General features: G+C 34.3%; 2 protein-coding genes across 2 annotated transcripts; one reads left to right on the top strand and one right to left on the bottom strand.

Annotated features, from left to right (window-relative positions):
• The first annotated feature begins 1 nt into the window (after position 1).
• LOC143193938 (beta-galactosidase-1-like protein 3) lies at positions 2-19,802 on the top strand. The gene is made up of 8 exons (XM_076400385.1): positions 2-291; positions 344-563; positions 3,711-3,928; positions 4,265-4,537; positions 14,862-15,242; positions 15,303-15,539; positions 19,050-19,247; positions 19,312-19,802. The coding sequence occupies exons 1-8, from the start codon at positions 27-29 to the stop codon at positions 19,497-19,499; spliced, it is 1,980 nt and encodes a 659-aa protein (XP_076256500.1). The 5' UTR covers positions 2-26; the 3' UTR covers positions 19,500-19,802.
• On the bottom strand, positions 5,170-9,513 carry LOC143193939 (uncharacterized). Its single transcript, XM_076400386.1, has 3 exons — positions 8,910-9,513; positions 8,130-8,625; positions 5,170-8,040 (listed from the first exon to the last, which is right to left on the bottom strand). Exons 1-3 carry the CDS (start codon positions 9,408-9,410, stop codon positions 7,175-7,177), a joined length of 1,863 nt encoding a protein of 620 aa, XP_076256501.1. The 5' UTR covers positions 9,411-9,513; the 3' UTR covers positions 5,170-7,174.
• Positions 19,803-21,272: the final 1,470 nt, after the last annotated feature.

The following is a 21,272-nucleotide window of genomic DNA, read 5'->3' as shown; positions in this document are numbered from 1 at the left end:
AATATATTATTGTTTTATTAAGTGAAATGGCGTATAGTGTTGGTGTACCTTTGGTTAATTCTTTACCCACCAACTATCAGTACTATACTGATGGGGGGATTAAGGAAGGTCTAAACGCGAATCAAAGCTTCTTCACGTTGAACGACAAGTTAATACGGATCTACAGTGGTGCCATGCATTACTTTAGGGTACCGAGAAAGTATTGGAGAGATCGCTTGAAGAAAATCCGTGCGGCTGGATTGAATTCCGTTGAAACGTATGTACCATGGAACTTACATGAACCGGAACCAGGTATGAAATCTCTTCAAAGTAACTTTGTTCGTTAGATTTTGATTTATTTTAGGCAAATATGATTTTGGAAATGGTGGTTCTGAAATGGAGGATTTCTTGCACCTGGAAGAATTCATTAACACTGCCAAGGAGGAAGATCTATTTGTGATTTTACGAACTGGACCTTATATTTGTTCGGAATATAATTTTGGTGGTTTTCCCAGTTGGTTGTTGAGAGAGAAAACAATGGGATTCAGAACATCCGAACAAACTTACATGAATTTTGTATCCAGGTAAAAGAAAAAATATCCTATATTACATTTGCATGGATTTTTTACAATTTATTTCTTACACTTTTACAATTTTCTTTACAATAAGTTTCTTTTAAACTTTTGAAAATTTTCTCACAACAAGATCAATTTCGGATTCCTGTTATATAGATGGTAGTTTCTTGAATATTTTACTGTGATTGGAACTGAGGACCTTTTGAAGCTTACATTTGAAGTTTGACTTAAATACCCCCATGTATTGTATCAAACCGAACAAAACTGATTCTATATATTGTGGTAACAGGTGGGGCAAAAGTCCCGTTACTATTCCGTGCAGACGTCCAAATTTTATTATGAATAAATATACACCACAAGAACGAGCAGAAATAGTGACAATATTTATTGAAAATAATCGTTTCATTATTACAAAAATGTCCTAATCGCCCAGTGCGTCACAAAACCACAATTTATTGTTTACGTGCGAATTTTCAACAATACGCAGACAGGTCTCATTCTGGAAGACAACGGACATCTCTGAAGCAAGATGGAGCCACATCACACATAGCTCGTTCAATACTTCAATTAGTGAATGACGAAAACTAATTTCGCGAAGTGGTGATTTAGCATGGCCAGCCAGATCTCCGGATTTAATAGCACCAGCCTTTTCTTTATTAAAATCTTTTTCCTTTTTTAAAATCAAAAATGTATGTGAATAAAACCCAAACGATTCAACATCTTAAAGACAATATTTGTCAAGAAATTCATCCTCAGATGTTGGAGGATGTCATACCTTAAAAAGAACTGAAAGTTGCAGAGCAAATCGTGGTCACCATTTAGCCGATATAATTTTTCAATCATAACGAAAAAATATATATAAAGTTCAAATAAACATTTCGTAGGATCCAAACTTACTTATCTTTTCTTAGAGCAAATTTATGGGCAATGAAGTCCAAATGATGTAAATGTGTAGCTGAGGAAGTCATATTTTATTGTAACAAAAATGTTTAGCTTAGCATAAAATATGGGTATACCACTTGAGGCGTACGAATAGCTTTTTTAAATGTTTTACTTAATTATTGTCTAAAATAATAATGTTACTGAGAACGGATATTACACGCATTGTTTAAGTAAATAACGTAAGAAAAATGGTGGTTTTCGGTGACCAATAATGTCACACATTATCTGGTTGCAATGGGAATTGAACACTAATAATTCTTCAATAAGGTTTTAACAGCTCTTGACGAAATCATTTCTGATTCCACCAGTTAAAAGCAAGGCCAAGATTAATCAAAATTAATTCCTTCCTGCCTTTGAATCAATGTCAATATATTAATAAATGTGTGCTATGCATTGTTCGTTCGTCTCAAATATATCTAGTACAATTAAAAGTTTATATTAATGCTTAGATTTATTAGAAATTAATTTTGCTATTATAGTTGTTTATTATCGTTATTGTAAGAGTACTGTTGTATTATAAGCCTATTATGGTTATTGATAGCGAGGGTTATTTATTAGGAACTCTAATATTCTCAAATATCTGGTAGTTATCTGGTCTAAGAAGTTATTAGTATTAGTTTTTAGGAAACAAAGGAATATTGTGAAATATATCGAATTTGGTAAAATAATACAGTTGTAACCCCTGTCACATTTTTTCACGATAAAGCTCGAATTTGTACCTGTAATCTAGAACACATGCATTTCTTGCATTAGAAATGTCATCAATAATGTTTTTAAATTCAGACTGCTAGATATTATAGGCATATTACACAATATGCCATATAGATCGCAGGCTAACTATTGACTTGTTACTGCAGAATGAATCCATATTAAAAGTAGTTTTTTTTATTTAAAAAGCTTATTATTGTTCTTTAAATACCAGATTAAATTCTGTTTCAGTTCGAAAATTAAAACTCACACCTAACTTAACTAAACTAGCACAAACGGTTTCTATCTCTTCGGCCTTCGAGTCTTACTTCGGCGGTTTTATATTCACACAATATAACGTGTTTTTTGCAAATCTTTAATTTTCTCTGGAGAGCTTATGATGCTTAGAGGAATTTTGTTTTGATGTGGTTGAATTTTGTTGATATTAGATATAAAACCTTTGTACAACCTCATAGTTGCACACCGTAGTTTCAAAATGTCATCAAAATGTATTTATGTAATTACAGTTTTTTGCGTAATCATATTTCGGATTGTTGTCCAAAAAATCACAATATTTTTGAGCCTCATAGAAAGTTTTGCTTGTTTCTTCTTAACATTTTCTATAAATTTTGACTTGATTTTGTCATCAGTATCATTTCCAAATAGTTTCCTCGCATGTGAAATTAATCAGAACCCAACTATCGTTGGTAGATCTGTTTTATTTTTTATCAATTTAAGTCTGCCAAATAGAAAACTTACTGAGGTGAAGCAGATGTTAGTTTATTATGGTAGTATCTTAAGGAGTGGTTGAGCTAAATTACGATAAAAAGATAAGAAACCAAGTTGCAACAATATAAGGAAAAAAAAAGTTACAATGTGCCATAAATTACTTAATATTATCCTCATATTTCAAGAGGCCACCTGAATAATGGCTTTGAAACAGAAAAAGGATGAATCGTAAGACATTTCTCATTGAATTTTTTTAAACTGACGAATACACTTATGTTCCTAGAGTAAAAAGGGATATAATGGGTGAAGATACTCATTTTAGACGAAGAGGAAGGCGGTTTTAGAGCAGAATTTCATATTAGAACGCTATTAAAAATATCGAAAAATAGAGGAAGGTTGTATTGATAGAAAAAGCATTGTGGGTGTGAGCATAGAGATAGTGAAGTATTCTGGTCCGCCAATTTATTGTGGTAACTTATTATTAATTTATTGTAGTTAACTTCAAAGCTAAATATCTTATTATGCAATCAGCAAAAGAACAGAAAAAGGGGAACAAAGGTATACTTATTTAATATTGTATCACTCACGAACTCTAATAAATTCCAATCATTTCAAAAAAACCATCATTTTAAACATCAATAAATCGATATGTCAGATTTTGTAGGTTTACTATTACCACATAAAAGAAATGTCTTATGTTCTAAACATATCATTGCACTGTATAATAGATGAGTCTGCTAATAAAATATCGATACATCCATAAAGAAATCTTGACCAGGCTTTTCAATTATTTTTCAGATATTTTAATGTACTCCTGACTCTTTTGGCTGCATTTCAATTTACTCGTGGCGGACCTGTCATAGCATTTCAGGTAGAAAATGAATACGGCTATATGAAATACTCAGACCTTGTTCCCGACAAACTTTATTTAGAAGAGCTGCGTCAGCTCTTCTTGAAGAACGGTATAGTGGAGTTACTGGTTACTTCTGATAGTCCGTTATCTAGTGGTTCGCAAGGTGACTTATTCGTAAATCCATAACAATGACAGATTATATGTAGTCTATTGCGTCATCGAAATTTATGACGTCAAAACTTTGTAATGATGCCGCATCAACTCTGAGTTCTAGTTCAGTTTGGCTTTGACATACAAGAAAATTCTAATCTAAATAAAATAATTAAACGAAAATACTGTCAAATATAATTTACTTTAACAATGGAATGAAACTTGGATATTTCAAACGGAACTAAAACTCAGAATTGATGCGGCAACATTGCGATGTTTGACTTCACAAATTTCCATGACGCATATATAAAAAAAAACTTTGAATAAACTATATGATCCATTTTTATAGGCTCGTTACCGGGTTTATTTCTACAAACGGCGAACTTTGGAGGGGATGCTAATGGTCAACTTAATAAATTAGCAGAACTACAACCTGACAGGCCGTTAATGGTAATGGAGTTTTGGATAGGTTGGTTTGATTTCTGGGGAGCCAATCATACAGGGAAATCAGATGCTGATACCAGGATAGTGTTGACCGACATTTTAGCAAAAAATGCTTCTTTCAATATCTATATGTTCCATGGTGGTACTAATTTTGGATTTACCAACGGAGCGTCTCTTAGTAAGTATTAAATGAACGGAAGCCTTTATTCATATGCGTGTTATTTGTTCCTAATAATATATAATGGGATCATAGCCAACAATCTCTATTTAGTAAAAAGGAAAAAATTACTGTTAATTACATAAATGGACTTATGCCTCCTTTGGTATACGTACAGTAGTATACGTATGATAGTTAGCAATAGTAGACATAATATAACTACATACATGCGAGAAACTCCTGTTGTTGGAAAGGACGTCCTTTTATATCTTTAGATATAATTTGTTTATCTATTTTTTATTTATCTATATATTTGATGAAAAGCTTTTCCCATAAAGGACTTGCTTGAGGCATCATAAAAGTTAGAAATCAGAGGAAGCTGAATTTGAGTAGTGATAGTAGATCAACACACGACATAACTAAAGTTTTCCTGCGTTATTGTACAATTATTTTTTGTTTTGCCTTTTGCGTCTCAAACATGTTTAAATTTTATTTAGTTACTAGCTGACCCGACAGACTTCGTCCTGTCAAAAAGATTTGTAATGTGGCAGTTTTTGTGCCTACGTATTTTAAAAAATTCTCCTGAACAGAACCATCACCCTGGTGATAGGGCGTTGTGAATAAAAAATAATTAAATAAAACATATATAAGGATTGAAAAGTAAGTAATCGCTTTATTGTTAATCATGTGAATCATAATTATTATTATTATTATCATTATATTGCTTTGTGGTATACGATGTTTTTTGTTTGATTACCTGGCGCATAGATAAACAAATCTGATGGTTTTCCAACACGGGAACAGGCAACATACAATTGACCATGTGAGAAACATGGGTTTTCTAGATTAATACCACAAACACTTAATGATTGCCCCTGGGACTTGTTTATAGTCATAGCAAAAGCAAGCCGTCAACATGTCTATAGGAAATTTGCCATTACCAATGTCAATGAGTTGTTTAGAGAATATGTTTCCAGATTGGTCATTTTGCAACTCGACACGCATATTCTTGCTTAAATGAAGTACTTTAACATGTTTCCACAAATTGGAGGACTTTAGACATGCATTGAGTTCATCAGCTGGCGTTGATCGTGGAATCACTGGCAATGTTTGACGAAAATCTCCTGCTAATAAAATCATTGCACCACCAAATCGGTTATTATTGCTACGTAGATCTTTTAAGGTTCTGTCTAAAGCCTCCAAAGATTTTTTATGTGCCATCGTGCATTCATCCCAAACAATCAATTTACATTGCTGCAAAACCTTTGCCATTGCAGAGTTCTTCGAAACGTTGCAGGTTGGAGTTTCATTGCTTTGCATATTTAATGGCAATTTTAGTGCTGAATGGGCTGTTCGACCACCTTCAAGCAAAGTTGCTGCGATTCCCGACGAAGCGAGTGCAAGTGCAATTTTATTTTGTGAGCGAATTGTTGCTAATATTAATGAAATAAAAAAAGTTTTTCCTGTACCACCAGGTGCATCTAAGAAATAAATCCCTCCAGTTTCATCATTTGTTACTTTCATAAGAGTTTCAAATACATACTTCTGTTGTTCATTTAACAGTGGAAGATTTGTTTGAATTTATTCTTTCAAAGCGTTGAGATCATACAGTCTTTCTCGATGCAACTCTTGGTTAAAAGCGTCATGCATTGGACGATTGGGCGCGGTCAGGCCTAATTGAATTAATAGTTTGTTTGACATTATCAAGCACATGTCCTCAATTGAAATCAATGCTTCATTGTAAATTTCTTCACTGATTTGTATATTTGGATTTCCCATTCTATTCCGTATTTGATACAAAATATCATCACACATATAATCTTTGTACTTCATCCACAAATCAATTGGGTTTGATGGGAAGCATGTAGATATGGTTATAGAAAACAATGTTCGTATTTGATGAGTGTGTGATGATATTACAGCATCATTGAGAGTTTGATCCCAATGAGCGTCATTTTCAAGCAATTGCAAACGTTGACAGGCTTCTCTGTAGGATCCACACAATTCACCATCAACAGTTCGTAACTGTTGGAATGATGTTGGGCCACGTACATTGACTAATAGCAGTCGTAAATAAAAACATTCATCATTGCTTGGATGTACTGAATAAATCCGGCCAATCGCATCGGTGGAATATACATCTGTATATCCTGGAACTGGTTTTCCTTGTTTCCGTCGTATAAATCTCCTTGAGGATTGATTCCAGGTATAATATTTTGGCATTTCAGAATATAGCAATGTTTGTGCGAAATCATCGTTTTGGCATGTCTCAAAAAAACTGGTTAATGTAGTAGATGGTGGCTGAGCAGCTCTTTGTACTGCGTTCTGTGCTGTAAAATACACTCTTTGTCCATTTTCTAAATGCACAGCTAAGTGAACAACAGAAGGGTGTCTCTCATGAATAGGAAAAGAAAATATTCGCCAAACTGCTTCATTACTACTGACATAGCGGCCCATTTGGTATTGGGTAACTTCATCATTAGAATTCTCTGCACCAATTCCAATCACAGCCATATCACTCCCTTTGGTTACATATTTGCAAATGTATTTAATCGATTTCACTGAATGGCAAGATTCAACGTTGATGTGTGCTTTGAATGTCTTTGATAAAATGGGTGAATATGGAACAATCCAACGATTATCTATTTCAATATCTTGTTAATTTAATTTGACAATTGTTGATTTTCCATTGTCTGCTGTCGATCTGCGACGATACAATGGATAACCGTCATTACCAGTAATTGTTTCCGATATTAATGTCCGTGGATATCGTTTTGAACATTTACCATCCATCATACACGGTGAATTTTGATTAAGAGTTCCACAGGGACCATGTATCATGTTTTTGATAACTACCTCATGCAATCCAGGATCTACTTGTACATTAGGGATTTCAGCTGATATCACTGCATCAACTTCATTTGGCCTTATCTTTTCAACCAACCAAATCAAAATGTGTGCATGTGGCAATCCTCGTTTCTGCCACTCCACAGAATACATCCAGCAGCGTGTCTCACCAAACACATTATGTTTTACGATGAAATTCATTAAAGATTTCAACTTTTGTCTAAAGACTCTGGCTGTAATATCATGACGATCAATGGATGATTTCCCAGGTAATAACTCCTGCTTAATTTCTATCCATTGCGGATTGAATGTAAATGTGATGAACAAATCTGCTGTACCATAATGACGAACATACGACATGGCATCTTGAGCATATTCGTGCATATGCCGAGGGCTTCCGATGTATGTTGCTGGAAGAATAGTCATCCGACCGACATTCTGTGCATTTCCATCAGTATTAATCGCATCTCGAAGGTGAATATACTCTTCAGATCGGAGTTTGGTTTGATTCAACCTGATGAATGTTAATCTCTCCGTTTCAATTTTAACATACATGTCAACAACATATTTGTGATATAATCGGCGACATTTCAATATGTGATTATCTTCATTTTCCCGAATCATTAGGCGGTATGAATAATAGTTCATTGAACTGACTTTTTTGTTGGTTTCAGAACCTGTAAACAGATTTTGTTTTAATAACATTCAAATACATAATATAGTGACTGAGATATTATCGCCATAGCTAAACTAATATTTTAGTTACCTGTAATGGGATTTATCATTTTTATTGATAAATCGTAGCCATCTTCACCTTGCCAAAATATAATGGGATATTGCAGTGCATCATATGAGCGGTGTGTTTCCTTTATAGGTTGTAATTGAAAATTCCGACGATGTAAAACAATATCACGGGATTCCAAGTTTTCTCCAACTACAACGATAGCAACTTCATCAATAGTTGGTGCATTAAAACGTCTTGTATGTTGACCTGCAGGTGTTTTATCAGCTCTGATTACAATTTTGTGATTATCGGATGGCATCAGATCCAGGGCAGTTTTAAACAATATAATCAATTGATTGTGTTGATGAAATAAAGTTTGTAATTGTTCTACAATAGACCTTTTTACTAAATTGTTATGTGCACAACGCAGATCAATTTCTTGTGGTGAATTGCCCATAAAATAAATTTGCAGGAATTTGTTGTCGCTATCTGACACTGGTAACAGTGAACCTGCTCTGTGATATATTTGCCCTTGTATCTGTAAATAAAAAAAATATTATGGTGTGGTATAAATTAATGGATTGTCAATGATCAAACTTAAATAATATTTGATCTTAAAAAGTATATATTTAGTTTTAACTAATATCTATCAAATATAAAATATAATAAAAGTGTCACTGAAACTGAATCACCATATAATATGATGACTAAGTGATATATTTCGTAATGATTAAGAAATTGAAGATTAGTAACACATCTTAACTTTGGTGACAGAAAATTTTGTTCGCTAAAATAATTATGAGTAACTGCTATAATACATACCTTGAAAGTTGGCATAAAATTTTCCCGAACTGCATTTGTTGCCCCAAATGAAGTCATTTGAAAGCAATTGTTATATTGTTGAATATGTGTCAAAAAGTGTATAGAATCTGTTCCTATTCCTGAAACCAATGAGTACAATGGTTCTGGTGGTGGATCCAATTGTATCAATTTCACTTTACCATTTGCGCAACACAATCCATTGGCATCGTTTTTGTATTTTAATGCCTTACAGTGTGAGCAAACCAAGTTCATAGAACCAATAACAACACATTGGTAGTTACTGTAGTCAATTGACACATCGTAACTGAAAGCAGCTGGATTCAAACTTGCGCGATTATTAGTTGAATGTCGCGCTCGCGCTTCACGCGTTTGTGATATCCGAATTCTTTCACGTTCATTTCCGTCGTCACGTTCTTGTGCAGTACGATTAGATCGGTAATTAGCTTGGTTTATAGCATTTCTGGTTCTTCTACCTAAATTGCTTCGTCTTATAGGAGGCATATCAAATATAAATTATTTTTTCACTAATCACGAACTAAACAAACACTAACTAACTAAACACTCTGCACAAACCACGATATACGAATTTGTTTCGTGTATCACTTGACAATTCATCTGTCATCTGTCAAAAGTCATCTGTAACAGACAACTTTTTTTTTTAAATTTGATATGACTTGAACTCAAATCCTTTTAAGCCGTACGAATTGTTTTATTTATTTAAAATTTGAATTAAATTTTAAACAAATAAAAAATTTTAAATAAATAAAACAATTCGTACGGATTAAAAGGATTTGAGTTCAAGTCATATCAAATTTAAAAAAAAAAGTTGTCTGTTACAGATGACTTTTGACAGATGACAGATGAATTGTCAACTGATACACGAAACAAATTCAAACAAAAAGGGCTATTTTTAGGGTTTTTCCAGCAATAATTCTAATTTTTCTCGCCGTAAAAACCATCCCTGAACTTCAACGAACATTTTAAAAAAAGATTTGGCCAAATTGGTCCAGGCGTTGTTGAGTTATGCGCTTAGGAACATATTTTGCGATTCATTTTTATATATAAGATGAAGTTTTAATTATCTTATAATACTTTTAGACGAATAGATGGCCGATATGTTGACCAGTCTGCTGATATGTTATACCGTCTCCTGTACAAAAATAAAACTCTTAAATCAATAAATTAATAGTAGGATGCAAGCTGAACTAATCATTAGTTTCTAAATAATTCTGTAATATTTTTCTGAATATCATACCGCTTCTGTTTATATTTAATTAGATTTTTTCTGAAAATATTGAGACCAGCGAAGGGAGCAAATATTATAAATCATTAAACCAACAAAAACTATCTTTATGAGATAGACAAATGTGTCTAGATCTTATATTGGTTTGTTTACATTTTACAGGTTTTTGTACATCAGAATATATAATAAAATCAAGATATGCCAATTGTTATAAGCCTTCATTAAATCTTAAACCGAGGAACTAATTATGAAGCTAAACACTTTAGCAAATTTGAGTGTTACAGTTTCTTAAAATATTTTTGATTAGGTAAATAGATATGATTTGTTTTTAAAGTTGTTATTGCTATAGTCGTTTAACATTATTGCAATGTCATTGTTGTTTTTCTAAATTGTTTATCAATCAACAAAATACTTTAAAATATAGCACATATTGCTAATGTCATCATATTATCTTATTTATTTATTAAATAATTATGTTGATAATGACAATGTGGCGTGTGATATTTTACAGTATTAATTAGCAACTGAACACCAAGTCAAGCATAATATTTTGATGTTATTGAACAGAATTTTCTTAGAATTTTAAAGAACAAATTTTGTATAATAATACCTTAAAAGCATGGCTGAGGAACTGAGTGTAAATCAATTAAAGTAATAAATATAAATCATAAAATACGACACTACATACGACTATAATCAATAATTCAACATTTATGACAAAAGAACTTAAGTAACAGGTCTGAGCTATTTTCTAGACACATATTTGTCTCTGAACTGATAGTTCAGCATTAGTTAGGCATTACTTGTTAAGCTCTTATTTTGATTTAGGGCCTATTGCAATAAACTTTATTCTTTATCCGCAGTGATCGAAATGGATATACCATGGTAGATGTATAAAATATTTCAAGCAATATTCAACAATTGCTTTATATATGAAATATATATATATTATAATACTTATACAATATTTGCCAATTGTAACAATTAAAACACATACATAGGTTAAACTAATAAGTATAAAGCTAAAACTTGTGAAGCAGGTAATCTTTATATTAATAGTTTCTGAAACGAAATAGCTTTTCATAACCCTGTGAAAGAACTAAGAGATTATGTTTATAATGACCTAGATAAATATAATTTAATAATTGCTAGATTGCTTTCACTTAGTAAAAACAATCTGTTAATGTATAAAACTAATGATTATTTCTATTTAAAATTCATTGTGAATTATGTCTGCTTCATAAAAATAATTTTTATGGTATTTTAAGATTAAATAAACATGAGTTACAATTAGGGGGGTTGAATTGGTATGAGGGTTAGGAACATTAATTGGTAGTTTAATATATTTTTGTGTGCGTGTCTACCACTATTTATTATTTTTAAACTTCTGAAACTTAAAAGCAAAAGCAAAGGCAATGCTTCTTTAATTATCTGATAAGATAACCTCAAGTATTGATAATTACAATATTATTAGAAAACAATACGCAAAATTGTAAAACGTATAACTGCGACTAATGTTTGGGCTTTATGTATACTCTTCAGTATACGATGCTTATTTGTTATTGTTTTGTATATCTAAATTATTTATCATTAATATTATTTTATATGAATTATTGATTAATTTTCAATATTTCTATTTATATTCAAGGTATTCTTGTAATTATATATATTACATTTTTCCAAGAAAATTTTTGAAGACTATCCTCATGTTAGCGACAAGCCTCACAAGTTTTTGTATATTTTTTTAGTACATGACAAAGCCAAGTAATGTTTCAAAGTATTTTCTGTCCAATTCCAAATCTTCGAGTTGTTTCGGTAAACTAAGTAAGGTATTTCTTCTAAAAGAACCGCTGTAGGAACTTCGTACTGAAAACTGCCTATTATATTGCTTAAAAAAATAGTCGCAGTTATAAGGAAGGTTAAAGCGATATTCAAGACATTCAGTGATTTTAAGTCGAATTTCAGTAACAGAATTCCGAATTCACCTAAGTGCAATTTCGTTGTTGTAGTGAAGGGGGGCTTCCGATAATTTCTCCAGCTCTTCCCTTATTTGATCTCTGACATTTACGTTTAGGCGTCTCTCGGCATTAAAGGGTATCCCCAAATATTTAAGCTGGTCGGTTCTTTTCAGAGCTGGGATCTCCTGACCAAGGAGTTTGAAGTTGCAGTGCGGCTCAACCGCGACTTTCTTTAGTGCCGCTGTTGTGGCTTAAGGGGGGCGGCTGAGTCTAGCTGATCTCTTATTTGGTCTCGTATGATTATGTTCAAACGACTTTCTGCGTTAAATCTTCTTTCTAGTTCTTTTAAAAGATAGGATATTCTGATCCAGGAGCTTAAAGATACAGTGTCGATCGACCACGACTTTTTTCAGATCAAGTGCCCTTATTGCGATGGTCTATTTCTGGGCGTTAACTGAGAGGCCAACGCTCTCAACCTATCTAATCAAGCTGTTCTTGAAGGCCTAACCGAGAGGAGGCTATAATTATCAGGTCGTCAGCCAATGCCAAGACAGTCAATGGGAGACTATTAACTCTCATCCTCACCTTTCCCAGAAGACTCTGAAATATCTCATCCATGAAATTGAATAACATGGGGGAAAGGGAGTTACGCCGTCTGATACCAAGGGTGTATTGCATTTGATATCCGTTCGCCATGTTGAATTTGGGTGGTAATTTTATTGTGCCCCCCATTATATGTTGGACCATTAGGATTGGTAATCCCTTGGCAGGCATCGCTCCCTCCACCGCCCTAAAGGAAACCAAATCGAAGGTTCTGGCGATGTCAGTAGAGGCTATGTACATTATTTCAAACGACCATAGTGATAAGTCTAAAAGACGGATGTTGTCACTACAGCCATCGATATTTATGAAGGCTCTATGTCTCTGGTGAACCGGTACTTTTGCGGGCGACTGCCGATCATGTTGTAGAAAGACTGTGTTAGCATCCGTGCTATAGATATTGGTCTTAGATTGATTGGATCTGATGGATCTTTCTTCTTCTCAATTAATATCATTCTAGATTTGAGAAGAAAGGTTCTCAATCAAATGTATCACAGACCATGAAAATGTTGTATAATTTGTGTAATATTGCTACTCTTTAATTGTTTCGTAGTAACTAGATCAGGACCATAAGCCAGTCTTACTTCATCCATCTGTATAAGTGCCCACAGGTCTTTCCTTATTGCGTCTTCTAGTAGTATTGGGGTTATCGAACCAGTTTCCCACCTCATAAACGCTCGCCGATAGGCGCTCATCCAAGATTTATCTTGCGACAATTTTTGCCGGCTTTTCAATTTCATCGGCCTCAATGGCCTTCCAAGTTCTTGTACGGCCATAATATTTCTACGTATATAAATCAATGGCTCTACGTTCACATTGTCTATTATTAGGCCGGGTAAGGAGTGTATGTAGGTTTTAAATTTATTATCAATAGGGATAGGGATATTCCTCTATTCTCTTTAAATTACCTCGACAGGCCACAAGGTGTTCCTCATCATCTACTACTTGCATTGATTACCGGTCGGTTGTCTTAATGGACATGTTTTTCTTTCTAGCTTGCTAGCTAGCTTGTTCCCAGATTACTGTGACCCGAGGTTTGTTTCTCGCGTGCGATTGCCTGTAGTAGATGCCCTTATCTCACCACTCGAAGTATTCAGGCTACTTTCTACCCTAAAAATGTTTTGACAAAGACAAAGTTGACTTTTGACTCCTCTTTGCAGGAAGATCCCTTGCAGGCGGGGTTTGACTAGGCGCTAGATCTATATTGCGCGTATACGAATACGATATAACGAATACGACTGGTTAGCCAAATTGTATTAAACATATTAATTTCACAAATAAGAATAAACACTCTAAAGATAATAACTAATAATAAACAAACAATAACTAATATTAAACAAATAAGAACAAGCACTATTGAAATAATACAATTTGAAGATAACGTTTGATACGAGTATTGATTTATTCAGAATAATCTATCAAATCATCAAACACTAACAAATTCTCAGAGATTCACAGTTCTCAGGGTCAAAGTAGTTTTGGGCAATTAGTTAGTGGTGTAATCAGAGATATACTTCTCCGTTTCTTGAGGTTTACAATTCCATTATACCGAGTGTCTTCTAAATAAGATGAAAAACCTGCTTTACTTTTGCCTTATATGTATTGATATCGCCACAATGAAGTTTTTAAATTAGAATGCGTTATTAAATATTATGTAAATGAACTAATTAATTAGGCTTCTGAACTTTTATATGTATACGAGGGATAGAAATTAGAGTTGGATATATAATTATCAAGAACATACCGCCTGGTGGACAGTAGGATTTAAAAATAATATATTAAACTTGAGAGACCTTGTTATAAAATTATTTTCATCAAGCTCATTATATATAATAACATATTGATGGTTATTAAATCTCTTGATTTATCTATCTTGATCTAGTCTACACCTAGTCTCGAGTCGAGTCTTGATCTCAAGCTCTGGCCTTGATCTAAAATATTATGTAGTCTAGTGTTATGAAAGTAGCAGAAATATATGAAATGTTAGCAGACACACTCAAGCTTCATCAAATAATCAATAAAATAATTCTATTTTATCGACATTATTGATATTCAGTATCATACTAATTATATATTATTTTATATTGGTTAATTTCATAAATAGTTCATGTTTAAATATAAAAAAATACGCTACATTATAATTATTTCTAGCTAATGATTTGTTTGATAACTCCGGATACGAATCCATAACAACGAGCTATGATTACGATTCACCTTTAAGCGAAAATGGTGCTTACAGAAATAAATACTACATAGTAAAGGAACTAGTAGCTAATGCTAACCCAATACAAACGTTGACGCCCGAACCTCCGGAAATTACACCTCCAGTTGCCTACGAAAGCCTCGATATTCAAAAAGCACTTCCTCTAAAAAAATTGCTTGACCAGAATTCGCCTAACGCTATTGAAAGTAAGTATGTGACAGCTATGGAACTACTAGACATAAACAACAACTCGGGACAAGGAAATGGCTACATAGTATACCGTAAAGAAAATATGGATTTACCGGAAAACTCTATGTTAACAATAGGAGGTAATGTTGCAGACAATAATTCAGTGGAATGTTTACAACTTCTTTCTTTTTCTTTACCAGGTCATGTTTGCGATACTGTTCTGGTTTTGGTAAATGGAGAATTGTTGGCACCAAAACAGCTCAAAGTGGTATCAGATCTAGAAAGATTTGGATTTTGGAGAGTAAAAGATGGACAAGTACAACTAAATAACGAAGCTATTAAAGGAGCTACAATTGATATAGTTGTTGAAGAAATGGGACGAATGAATGGTGGTAATATATTCCAATATAATCAAACATTCAAGGGATTATGGCAAGGTAACTTATTAAGTCTAAATAACATTACATTAGCCATCAGAATAGCTAAATAAACAATAAATGTATGTAACCTCAAACTTTACTTAACTCCTAATTATTTCCAAAAGCTTGCAGGCTTCTTTAACTTCTATATTGTCCAAGTAGTTTGTTATATTTGCGACGCTGATACCTAACAGTCCTTACACCTAATTGGGAGTCATCCTGGTGGTCGCTGGGCTAATGGTTGACAATTTCTAGCTATTTTTGACACTCTGTTGTCTTTGATTCGAGAGATGTCTTTGTTCCACAATCTTCTTCTTATTCGGATCCATCTTACCACGTCTCCCGTGTTGAATTCCTTGCGGATCTCTGTTCATTCCATCTCTGTTAATTCTTAGGTCTCCTGATGTATTTCCCGCCATTCTTCTTAATAATCTCATTTCGTTAGAGCATGCCATAACTTTTGTTTCGACTGTGTGAGTTCGTGCTTCAATTATGTTTGTTATGACTAGCCTTACACAGGCCGTATACATTCTTACTTTGGTTGGCGTTGACATATACGTATTTGTCTACACGGTTGCTCTTAAGGTACCCGCTATCCTAGTTGACTTATTAATTTGGCTCCTCACGTTGTTCTTGACATCCTCAAGCTGTTCCGATGTAGCTGTATTTGGATATTTGTTCTAATTTGGTGGTTTGTTATAGTTTGAATCGGTGTGGTTCTCTATACATCACCATGCTATTCGTTTTGGAGGTCGATATTTCCATGTTGATATTTTCAGTCGCTTTATTAAAAGCCTGTAGTAGCCACTGTAATCTGGCTTTTATATCTGCGAATAATGTGCGTAATCATTAACACAACATACGATTTGGAGGTGGTGTTTTCCCATCCTATATCCGCGGGGCTGTTTCTGCATTTGCTCTGTTATTCTGACTATTATGATGTAAAAAATCAGTGGACTATTGATCGAGAGTATTTTTCTCGATTTCGTCTGTTATCATTGTTCCTGTTTTGATTATGGTAGTGTTCCCAGTGTTTAAATATTTGATCGTCTCTACGGTTTCGCTAAGTCTATTAAACATAAATTGGAAACGTTGCTCCTTTAGTTTCCTCTCATGTTTACGCCCTGATCTCTAACTTGGCCAATATCACCATTAGAACGTGTTTCCTTTGTTCTATTTCGGTGTTGATCTATTCCGGTAGATCACTCATGGCTTGCATGGGTGAACTGTTGTCTCTGAAACCGTACTGCCTTGTGTTGTGTAACTCCATTTTCTTCAACATTGCTTGGAGTCTCTGAATAAGTACTTTGCCTACTACTTTTCTTAGTGTCGCTAGGAGGCTGATGGATCGTTCCCCTCCGCCGCTTTTCTAGTATCCCGGGTTGTAGCAATTCCTGTATAGCGTCAGGAAATCGTGTTTTTTCGAGATCCTTCTCTTGCTTCCGGGGTTGCATCTTCAGGCGTTGCTACCACTTCGCCTTTTGTTATACTCATTCCTCTGATGGTTTCCCACACCCCATCCTACGATCATTTTTCTCTTTTTCGTGGCTTTGTACGTCTTCCCTTTGTGTACCTCACCGCATATCTAGCAGGTGGGTTCCTTGGTCCTGCAGTTCTTCGCCGTATGGTCGAACTTGTAGCAGGTTTTTCCCTGGCTTGGCCGCAACGTTGACATAGCTGTGGATTCCTTTGGTTCTGCTTGCTTTCGTCATCCCTTTCGTCGTCTCTTTGTTTTTCGCGCCCCCCTTTTCTTTGAAATTGTTGCGATGGGTTTAACGGTTTTGGCGGGAAATTTTTGTTTCGAGTGAGCGGGTGTTGGGGTGGTTTCGTCAGACTTCCTTGTCACCAGTCTTTTTAGTCTGGCCATACTACCCTCCCACTTCTTGTCCATGTTATCCATCTTCTTTTTGATAGTCTCCTCAATTTTTTCTAGTTTGTTGGAAGCCTCTTCTGTCGTCCTTTTGGTGTCCAATTCCAGGACATTACAAAAATTATTCTTAGCAGTATGTCCATCTTCTATCCTACTACCTTTGCATCAGCTTTCCTAAAGTCCCATTTTTCTTGCCTAGCAGGTATTCCCGCGTTACTAAGTGCCTCACTTTTTCGGCCTGCCTCTTTAATAGTTCTACCAGACCTTTGGTTGTCATCTTCTTCAGCTTCTCCAGCTGCTCCTCTTCTTTTTCCTTCTCTGCTACGTCGGTGTTTTCCACGGATTCTCTTTCATACATGGTTTGTGACCTGGTTCTCCTTGGCTTTTCGTCGCTCGGCTCTTTTGTCGCTCTTATTTTCGTTAGGGTTGGGTAAACCACTACCCCTCCTTTATAGTCGACAAAGTTGTTTCTGCGGTTGCTTTCGCTTTGTCGCGGCTGTCTTCTTTAGAGGCCATTATGACCTACTTCCCGCTGCTTGTTAGTTACCCAGCACCGCCTTTGTTATTTGTTTATTGTTAGGTTACGCATGTTGTACTATTAACTAGGTATAACAGTAAAATTAATTTACTCTTTATCTCCCAACGCCGCCTTGGTTGTCAAGATAATGTTACATCACGCACTTTATTGATTTTCTCAGGTACAACAGTAATATTTATTGTCGTTAGTATCCTAACACCATCTTTGTTATTAATGTACTGTTAGATCACACGCGGTTTACGGAATTTTCAACTATAACAGTAAAAATTGATGGTTGTTTTTTATTTGTAATTGAATTTGTATTGAATTTTTTTTTAATTGATGAAAATTGATGGTTTTGACACACGCCCTTTCCATTCAGCTTCCGGACTACTCCATCCCGCGGAGCCGAGTTGAACGCGTTCTTAATTTCCAAAGTTAGTTGGGCCACCACTTAATTTTGTAAGCTCTGGAGTTGTTCCAAGCCACGACCTCCTTTATTATATCCAGGACACCAAAAGTCGATTTGCCCTTTCTAAAATCGAACTGTCTAAGATGGATCACAACCCCCTCGGTAAGCTCCCCCAATCTATTCTTGAGGGGGGTTTCCAGGAGCTTTCCCGCTGAGTTAATGAGGCATATGAGTCTGCACTTTTAGAGTGCGCCTCTATTACTCATTTGATCACCTCTACCGGGATCTCGTCTGGCCCAGGGACCTTATCCGTCCTCAGCTATGCCGCTGCCGACAACACCTCGCCCACAGTGAAGAGAGGCGCCTCTGGCTTTCATAGTCCGCGATCAGTCCACGTTATTTTTTCGACTTCTGGAAATAGTTTTTTCAACTGTTTCTTCAAGACTTCCCTGTCAGGTTGCTCCCGCCGTCCTCTGAACCTTTTCGTGACAAGTTGGTACGTCTTTCCCTATACATTCCGTTTGATATCATCACAAAGTGTTCACCACGCCCGCCTCTTGCTTCGGCTGATAACATTTGGCATATTTCGCTCTCATGCGCAGTCCTTCCCTTCCATATTTCAAGTTCATGGAGTAAAATGTATTGTGTATCAACTGTTGTGTACTAAATATATCAACATATGTATAATATGTATAAAATGTTAGCTCTAAGGTTAAAATTATATTGCAGATAATGTCACATTAAATTCAGAAGTTTTATCTGATTTTAAAATTATACCATTGGAGATGAAGAAGAAATGGATCAATGAACTATCAGAATGGGAAGATTACACAGCAGAACAACCAGGCACTGCCTTTTATAGCGCCATCTTACACGTTGAAGATGAACCACAAGATACTTTCATTGATATGAGGGAATGGGGAAAAGGTTCGTTTAGACTAATTTGTATACAAAGCGCTAAAATATATAACATTTTGATGTATATTTCTAGGTATGGTATTTGTAAATGGATTTGCTTTAGGACGATATGCAGCAATAGGCCCACAACAAACTCTTTATTTACCAGCTCCATTCCTAGAAACAGGCGACAATACAATAGTAGTATTTGAACATTTTTATACTCCAGCAACTGGGAAAATTGTTTTCAGTGCTGAACAAATATTTGACTATGTGCACTAAAATTTAATTGTTCTTTATAATTAATTCAACAATATTAAACCTGATTATGATATATTTTTATTCACAATTTTAAAGTCACATTTATATTTTATATAATAACAGCACAGAAAACTGGTTCAGAAATATTAAAAAGTGTGTTATATGTCAATATTCTAACTTGCTTTTACTAATATTTGTTACGAAAACAGCGATATCTTTGATGATAGCCAATTAACGTCAGTTTGGTGATTGATGGTCCTTTTCCGTTCGAATTAATTTGTTTGATCTAAACATATTTCAATAAATTGAATTTATTTTGTGAAATGTTTTATTTTTATGGTATATATATTGACTTATTTAAGCTTATATATTGATTGGTAGAGAACGTTAATTAATTAAATTTTTAGAAATTTAATTCTAATCTAAAGCTGGTAGAAACATTCTAGTTGAAACATTAATTTTTGAATTTAATTCTATACATTATAGTTCATTTTCGATAATCTTTTCATATAGGTTAGAGTGAGGTTTTTTATTTCATTTTGGCTGTGTTCAGAGGTGCCAATGCCAATTTCAATAATATACAGTCGAAGAAACCTAGTATCAAAAAATAAACAAAGTTAATAAATATTCGATGAAAATCTGCCCCGAAAATTAGTTTTGAAATCTGCATAGTTGTCAAGTCAGTTATCAGGTAATTTATGAAAATTGACTGATGAGCACTAAACCTATATATTATTTTAGAAAGTCTCCGCCCGTTATTTATTCGGATTACCAGTATAACTAAGATAAATATTCCTATGCACTCCAAAAATCCAAGAAAATAATTCTCGAATCTATAGTCTAGAATCTACAGAATATATAATTCGAATTCTAGCTACAGTCATAGTATGATATATTAATGTCTGTATTAAGTAATTTTAACTCTCCATTCACTGCATGGCAATCAAAGATCGTTGATTAAAGTATAAACGACGCTTCAAACAGTTCGAGAAGAGACAACCCAAAATGAACCCATAAACATTTTGGCTCTCCATAAGTTAATGAAGGAAATAAATGCAGAATACGTATAGTATTTCTATTGATTTTCATTCTGAGTTCAACTGTATATAGATGCCTTCATTTGGTCTGGTGTATTTGGTATCTAAAAGCGTTACTCTAGGAATTACAAAATTAATTGCTGGACTCAGTTGCGATCTGAGCCGGTGTCCGTCAACCAAATTTGACTCTATTGCGTTTCAGCACAATAGTGGATATATTTATCTGAAAAGTATTTATAAAGAAGCAAGAGTTTATCGCATCCAGTATGATCTTACAAACTTTTTGGCCAATTTGATGTTCACTGGTAATGGTGTTACATTTTTTCTGATACAGATACTGACACTTCAAGTGTTATTTCTAGTATAGTTTACATTGTATCATTAAACAGCTTGAGAAGAAAATCATTAGAAACGTAAAACTTGCGATCAGTAACAAAGTAAGTGCCAAATTATTAAGCTGTGAATGAAAGATTGAACAAGTAATCTCAAAAGGATGTGGATTAAAATTATGGAGACCGGTTTGAAAGAGAACCTTTGGCAATACTTGGTCATATTGAATGTTGAATGAAATAAAAGCTATATTTACTCCATTAATATTTGTGCATTTTATGTGTGTTTACATGGATATGTCAGGAACGGCGGTCGCCATCTCAACAAAGTGTAGATACCATCAAAATATCGGTACCCTAACATATTTGGCTACCTGCAAAATAAAAGTTTAGCTACGCCACACCAAGCCATTAGCGATGAAAATGGT

Source organism: Rhynchophorus ferrugineus, unplaced genomic scaffold (assembly GCF_030347505.1).
Source record: "Rhynchophorus ferrugineus isolate W39M unplaced genomic scaffold, kcgeb_rfMv2 rfM3, whole genome shotgun sequence".
NCBI classification, from domain to species: domain Eukaryota; kingdom Metazoa; phylum Arthropoda; class Insecta; order Coleoptera; family Curculionidae; genus Rhynchophorus; species Rhynchophorus ferrugineus.
Note: the sequence above shows the minus strand (reverse complement) of the source record. Positions and strands in the feature narration are given on the sequence as shown.

Bases quoted from the DNA above. Each gene is read 5' to 3' on its own strand.
- LOC143193938 (XM_076400385.1), top strand. From the start codon at position 27: ATGGCGTATAGTGTTGGTGTACCTTTGGTTAATTCTTTACCCACCAAC. The intron at 4,538-14,861 runs GTAAGTATTAAA...AATTATTTCTAG, and splicing joins TACCAACGGAGCGTCTCTTA to CTAATGATTTGTTTGATAAC. The intron at 19,248-19,311 runs GTTCGTTTAGAC...GTATATTTCTAG, and splicing joins TATGAGGGAATGGGGAAAAG to GTATGGTATTTGTAAATGGA.
- LOC143193939 (XM_076400386.1), bottom strand. From the start codon at position 9,410: ATGCCTCCTATAAGACGAAGCAATTTAGGTAGAAGAACCAGAAATGCT. The intron at 8,626-8,909 runs GTATGTATTATA...TTTTATTTACAG, and splicing joins ATTTTATGCCAACTTTCAAG to ATACAAGGGCAAATATATCA. The intron at 8,041-8,129 runs GTAACTAAAATA...ATCTGTTTACAG, and splicing joins AATGATAAATCCCATTACAG to GTTCTGAAACCAACAAAAAA.